A 7138-nucleotide genomic window follows, 5' to 3' on the forward strand; every position below is an offset into this window, starting at 1 on the left:
CACTGGGTTGTTGCGACTCTCCTGTCCCAGGAGCTGGGTTACACAAAAACTACCCAAACACAAAAAAAATGTTGCAATAAAATAACCATGATTTTTAGAGTATATGTGCATACTATAAAAGCAACTGATGCAAGCTGATAATCACTTAAGTGGATCCACTAAATGATTGCGCGAATGCTCCATTACCTCTCCATGCTCTGATCACTTGATCACTGATCACGCTTTATTCCGGGACCTCGCAATTTACAAATTAAACACTGTTCGTAGCGTTATAAATGATAAAGGCTTAATATCTAGGCTACCTGCTAAAAAAAAAAATACGGTTTTGGTCCAAAACCATGTTTTGTTTTGTTTTTTTGGATGTATCCACCTGTGTCTCCCCCACATTTTCTCTCACAGTAGGCTATAATCTTACCGTTCAGAAGCGCGTGTCGGGCTTTAAAACTCATCAGACATCACCAGTAGCAAAGGTCATTCATGTCCGGATAGTTTTATTAATTTTGATGACATTTATGGAAGTACATGAGGGTGGTTTGCATGTGATATTGACGCCGCTCAGGTGGGGCACAGCGCGGGAGCGGCATTACTATGAAGCTAAGTTAATTTAGAGTTAGAATAACTAAGGGGTGATAACTTGTTGATATGAGTGCAATAATTCCAAAGAATGCCCAAAAGATAAACTAAAATCTCTGTCCTTTTTGCCGCCCTGACTGTGCTGCCGCCTTAGTTCGCCTATATGCACGCGCCGGCCCTGCACGTATCAGTCTCACATTTACCAATTGCTTCCAAAACAAAATATTCTATAATGCTTTTAATTTACATTGTTTACAAAGACAAATGTCTTTTTGTTCTTCAATTCAGAGTTACTCTAGCTTTGATGTCTGATATTTTACAAAAGCATGAAGCACATTAGTGGTACAGGAAATATTCAAATCTGATAAGAAACACAGCATACCCTTCAGAGTCATACCCTACAGAATCGCTCACCAAACCTGCACCCAGACCTGTGAAGACAGGAGCAGGCTCTTCCTCTTTCCCCTGCATCACACACAGAAATACAGTAATCAGATTTCATGTCATAATTGATGGAGAAAAATCAAGTGACCATTGACAGGATGTTTGTAAAAATGAGGCAAGATGTGTATACGCTATCATTATGGGTCGGTAAGATTTTTAAATGTGCTGTATTTCTGTGTGTACAGTACAGTAACTGCAATAACAGTAACTGCAATAACGGATTTATTACTGACATACTGTGCATATATGTGAAATATTATTCCAATTTAAAACCTTTAAAACTTTAAAACATTTTTAAACTTTAAATGGTTTTTCAACAGCCATTATTCCAATCTTCAGTGCCACATGCTCCTTCAGAAATCATTCTAATTTGCTGATTTGGTGTTCAAGAAACATTTCTTATTATTATTGTTGAAAACAGTTATGCTGCTAATTATTTTTTTGTGGAAACTGATACATTTCTTCTCAGGATTCTTTAATGCATAGAAAGTTCAAAAGAATGACATTTATTTGAAATAGAAATCTTTTGTAACATTCTAAATGTCTTTACTGTCCCTTTACATTAATTTAATGTGTCCTTGCTGAATAAAGGTATTCATTTCTTAAAAAAAAAAAAAAAAATCTCGCTGACCCCAAACGTTTGAACGCTAGTGTTATCTGGATGAGTGTATGTATGTACCTTATTCCTGTTCAGCTGAGCAAGTTTAAGACACCAGGGATGGGTCCATATCAAACTCAGAACATGAAGGTCCTGAAACAAATTGTTCACACCTACTCCTTTCCCTAAAACAAAGACAATATTTGGCTCAGTGTATGCTAGTTAGGTGGTATGACAAAAATCTTAATGTGATGTTGCAAAATCTGTTATATAAGAACCATTAAGCAATTGTAAGCCATGTCAGTATATAAGGCTATTTTTATGCAATACTGGATTAATATATCACCCAATTATACGATATTTGTGAATGCTCATTTCTCCTGTTTTTACATTTTTACATTATCTTTGTCACCATCTAAAGTTGACTTATGGTTAATTTCCACAACATAATTTAATAACTCTGTTAAATCTCAAAATAAAAATACATTATAATATTATTGTACATTATAATTATATGATGCCTATATTTTTATTTGCAACATTTACAATGATTTTAGTTTTTAGTGTTTTATTTTTAATTTATTTAGAAAATAAATTGTATAGAAATTTAATATCAGCCATACCTTGAAAAGAACTACTGGCTTAATCTCTACAGGCTGACACATTTCTACTGGTGCAGTACTTTTTAAGCTCTAGTTTGTGCTTGTGAGACTCTGACCTGTGTAGTTCTGCAGATAGTGTGTGTATAACTGACACTGCAGAGACGTCATCCTGACTGACAGCACATACTCGTGCTTTGGTGGCAAACAGGCCATCAAGACTGAGTAGTCCCGCCTCTGCAACACAAACACAAATCATTTAGACTTTTTTTTACGGCTTTTAGCTCTATTTCTTTCTCTCTCTTCATCACCTGTATGAATCCTGACATTAATTGATGGAGGATGTGCGATCTATTCTTCATGAGTCTGACATCAGCAGGGGTGGAGTCTGCGCACTGACCGTTCTGAATTGGATTAATAAAACGGTTCCGGAACTCCTTTAGAGAGCCCAGCAGATTCTCCTTAATGAAGTTCACCATGCAGTGATCTAGAACAATAAACAAAAAAGAAATAAATAATACACATTAGGGCTGTCAAAAAAAAATCCACATTCGAATGCAAAAACGTTGCATTCGAATTTTAGGTGTGCGTCAGGCAGCCTTATCAGTGGCGCACGAAATGTGACGACGATGTAAGTGTCATTGCATTTTAATGCTTTTGTTAGCCTGTCCATTTGAACCCACTAGATGTGGCGCTGCTACGTTGTTCATTCAATATATTGCAGAAAATAGAACAATCAATGCGGGGAAACCGAAACCAAGCCATTCACACAGAACGCATATTTATTGCATTTTCTAGAGGGACTATCACCGTTGCACTCGCGTCTTGCACAAGAGAGCCGCATGTTTAGAAAGCTATGTAAAATTAATGTAAGTTAAACTTTTAGGAGTTTTGCATTACCGCCACCTATCTCTCAAATGGACCATTGACACTCTATCTACAATCTCAATTAGGAGTGTCAATGGTCCATTTGAGAGATAGGTGGCGGTAATGCACTTAAGTCTGCGATCCGCCATAAAGCAAGACAGGCGCCGGCTGTTGAACGTGCTCAGGACAGTTCAGACATTGCAGTGCATCAGAGGTAAAAAACGATATAAATACTGTTCAGTTTCTTGCACAGACTGATCGTTTCGTGTCTTTACACATCAATGTATCGTCACGAGCCGCAGGGTTTAATTTGGTTTTGTTTATGTATGGTTTTTTTTACTCTCAAAGCCGTGATTCCCATTCACTTCAATTATAAGACTGACAGACTGCAACGGTTTGAGTTAAAAATCTTCATTTGTGATCTACTGAAGAAACAAAGTCATCTACATCTTGGATGCCCTGGGTAAGCAGATAAACATCAAATTTTCATTTTTGGGTGAACTATCCCTTTAAGGTAAAAAAAAAATGAATAAGGAAGTCACTTTTCACAAGCAGCTTATTATATATATGGAGATGAAAGGTGATTACACTCAGTAAGGTTGTTTTGAAGCGGTGTTCCCGTCAATATGATTCTCCTACGTGTCCGTAGAACTCGCATGGCTTTTGAGATGCTGGAGTCCGCATTCCTAAGGACATGACCCTCGTCACATACCACCAGATCAGGGCCTAATATACAAATCAATGGTTTTAAAATAATATTCAAAATAAAATATAACAGTTTTCCGTATTTGATGATGGATTATTCAGATAAACTTACCTGGATCCAGGAGCATTGAGCGGAGGGCTTCTTTGTGTTCACTGTATTTCGCACTATCTGTGTGTGTCAGTGTACGAAAAACCTCATAACCCATGATCATTACGCCACCATTCGTAAACCAGTCATTCAACAGCTCAACACGAACAGCCACAGACTTCACCATGGCCAGCTCTGCCACCTGTGTGTGAAAGACCCGAGAGAGAAGGCAGAGATAATCAGAAAAATTAACCAGTGATGCAACAATGTCAAATTATACAGGTAATTCACTCAAAAATGTTAACTACTGTCATTCTCATGCTGTTTGAATTTTCTGCATTTTGTTTTCCTCTGTACAATACAAAAAGATGATGCTTAGCAGAATGTTTAGACTCCATCTACAAAAGTGGTCAGTGATCTTAACCGTCCAAAAAAACTCCATAAAAGTCCACTGGGCTTTGCCTATTCAAAATTGTATTGAAGGGTTATTTTAACCCTGGATTAATGTAGCCTTGTGTTAACTTTAAACCTTTTGCACTGCAATTTATGTACTACAAATGCCTAACTACTGGTTAAAAGTGGCCTTAACCTGGGATTGAAAAAGGTGTTAACTCAGGGTTACAAAAGTGTAGCGTGAAAAGCCTAAACATAACTTGAGGGCTTTTTCTGAAGCAATATGATAGCTTCAAGAGAAAAATCTAAAAGAAAATATATTTTGACCATTTTAATTTTTGGGTGAATTATTCTTTTTAAGCCACCACAAAACAGAAAATAGACAGAGCTGCACAGAGAAAGATGAAACTCTGAAAAATGCCCATATGTTAGCTAGTTCTGCAACTCTTTGACTCACTGACCACAGCACCATTAACTTTTGAGTGTCAGAAAGAAATTAATACTTTTATTCAGCAAGGGAAAAAAAACATATCACAGTTTTCATAAAAATAATAAGCCATACAAGCATTTTAAACATTGACAATGCTAAAAAATGTTTATTGAGCACCAAATCAGCATATTACAATGATTTCTGAAGGATCATGTGACACTGAAGACTGGAGCAATGGCTGCTGAAAATTCAGCTGAGCCATCACAGGAATAAATTACATTTTAAATTTTATTTTAATATAGACAGTTATTGGAGACAGTTATTTTAAATTGTATTCATATTTCACAATATCATTGTTTTTTACTCTATTTTGGATCAAATAAATGCAGTCTTGAGGAGTATAACATTTCTTTCAAAAAATCTTATTGACCCAAAACTGTTGAATTTCTGACATAAACATGACCTAGATCAAAAACACAAACTAAAGTCACCTGAAAGAGGAAGTGAGAGAATTCTACTGACCCTCAGTATGTTGGGTCTTAAGCCCCTATGCCACTGGTCAAACTCGCTCTTCCAGTTCAGCACTGTGTTGAGAGGACAAACCACCAGAGCTCTGTTCAGTGGCAGCACTTTACACAGCAGCACTGAGTGAAGGAACACAATGACCTGAAACAAACACATACACAGTTATGCTTTCTGTGAAACTCACACTTTCTGATTTTACAAAGAAAAGGAGAATATTCATATGCCCCATACCTGAAAGGTCTTTCCCAGGCCCATGCAGTGGGCCAGAATACAGCCAGAACCTGGAGTCGTCTTCACACTCTGTATGGATTCACAACAGCAGTCCCACATGAACCGCACACCTAACAACAAATTAACACACACTTACATACACATTACACAAACCATCTTCACACACTGGCACTGGGTCACATCACTAACTTGCATTTCGCAATGCTGCTTCATAAATGTATGTGAATGTAACTATGAGAAACAAGCAATCACCCATGCACTGATTGAGTTCTACTATTAGACTGAATATATACTGGCTTAATTTCCCATGTCATGATTAAGTCATTAGGGAAATATTATAAGGCATACCCTCTGACAAGCCTTGAACAATACAATACCATTCAAAAGTCAGTACCTTTGTCCTGCAAGAACGCATTAAGCTCATGATACACTGGGCAACTTTTTGAGCAATGTTGCTTGGGCACTTTCACATTGAGAATGGATAACAAATGTCTATCTGGATACTTTAGATTGGTCGTGGACCCTGTGTCTCATCTGGTTGCCCGTTGACGGCAACATTGCCCAAAGTTGCCCGGCAGCATTGCTCAAAAAGTTGCCCCGTGTATCATCAGCTTTATAAGTTACTCAAACGTGACAGTAAAGACATTTATAATGTTACTAAGGTTTTCTATTTCTAATAATTAAACTTCCTGTCTATCCAAAAATCCTGAAAAAAAAAAAATATTATATTATGGTTTCCACAAAAATATTAAGCAGCTCTACTGTTTTCAACATTGGTGGTGATAAAAATGTTTCTTGAGCACAAAATCAGCATATTAGAATGATTTCTGAAGGATCATGTGGCCCTGAAGACTGGAGTAATGGCTGCTGAAAAGATTTGCCATCACAGGAATAAATTACATTTTAAAATATATTCAAATAGAAAACATTTATTTCAATTCTAAGAATATTTAACAATTTTACTGGTTTTTTTTTTTTTGGGATCAAATAAATAGAGCCTAAATCCAGTTTCTTAGAGTTTGCCACAGGTCTTCTATGAACTATAAACCAGAAATCTGCATGGGTCCTTTTTGGTAAATCCGCACCCGCAGTGCACCCATAGTAATTAACAGAACACCCAACCTATTATCCAATAAAACCACAAATGCAATTGCTTACCCGACCTGACCCATTTAGGACCATAATCTGAACCGAATACCTTAAAATAAGTCTACTACATCAGGGAGATAAAAATTGACATCAGAGGGGAGTTTTGAAGAGCTCCTGCACAGTGCAGCTATTACATGTGTCATATTGTCAGCCAGAGGTGACTTAAAACATCTGAAAGCATAAAAGGTATAAATAAAGAACAATGAACATTATCTGACATATAAAAACAGCCTTTGCAATTTGACCCACAGTCCACACATGCCCATTGATTCCTAACCCACATCGGCACTGCAAATGCTAAATAATTTTTAAAACAACTACATCAAATATTAGCATTTCACCCAATGTGCAGGACTCTGACTTAAGCTGTCCCAACTGCTTCTGTCTCTTTACGTAATCCTATACTATGTCTATATTATTGACTATATTATGTCTGTATAGGTCTTTCATTAAGTTTTAAGTTTTATTTAATTTGAGTTATTTTAATACTTCAACAAACTAAATGGAAATGAAATAATATATATATTGAATTTATA

General features: G+C 36.6%; 1 protein-coding gene across 1 annotated transcript in view; it reads right to left on the reverse strand.

The window, feature by feature from the left end:
- Positions 1–303: 303 nt before the first annotated feature.
- The window catches only part of LOC107680363 (transcriptional regulator ATRX-like), a 27662-nt gene continuing 20827 nt past the window's right edge, over positions 304–7138 (reverse strand). The window contains exons 18-25 of the mRNA XM_016476223.1: positions 5454–5563; positions 5220–5363; positions 3899–4076; positions 3670–3807; positions 2526–2701; positions 2334–2451; positions 1697–1800; positions 304–1038 (exon numbers count right to left, since the gene is read on the reverse strand). Coding sequence (XP_016331709.1) covers positions 910–1038; positions 1697–1800; positions 2334–2451; positions 2526–2701; positions 3670–3807; positions 3899–4076; positions 5220–5363; positions 5454–5563 — 1097 coding nt within the window. The 3' untranslated portion in view covers positions 304–909. The remainder of the gene's footprint in view (positions 1039–1696; positions 1801–2333; positions 2452–2525; positions 2702–3669; positions 3808–3898; positions 4077–5219; positions 5364–5453; positions 5564–7138) is intronic.

Source organism: Sinocyclocheilus anshuiensis, unplaced genomic scaffold, assembly GCF_001515605.1.
Source record: "Sinocyclocheilus anshuiensis isolate Anshui unplaced genomic scaffold, SAMN03320099.WGS_v1.1 scaffold1262, whole genome shotgun sequence".
NCBI classification, from domain to species: Eukaryota; Metazoa; Chordata; class Actinopteri; order Cypriniformes; family Cyprinidae; genus Sinocyclocheilus; species Sinocyclocheilus anshuiensis.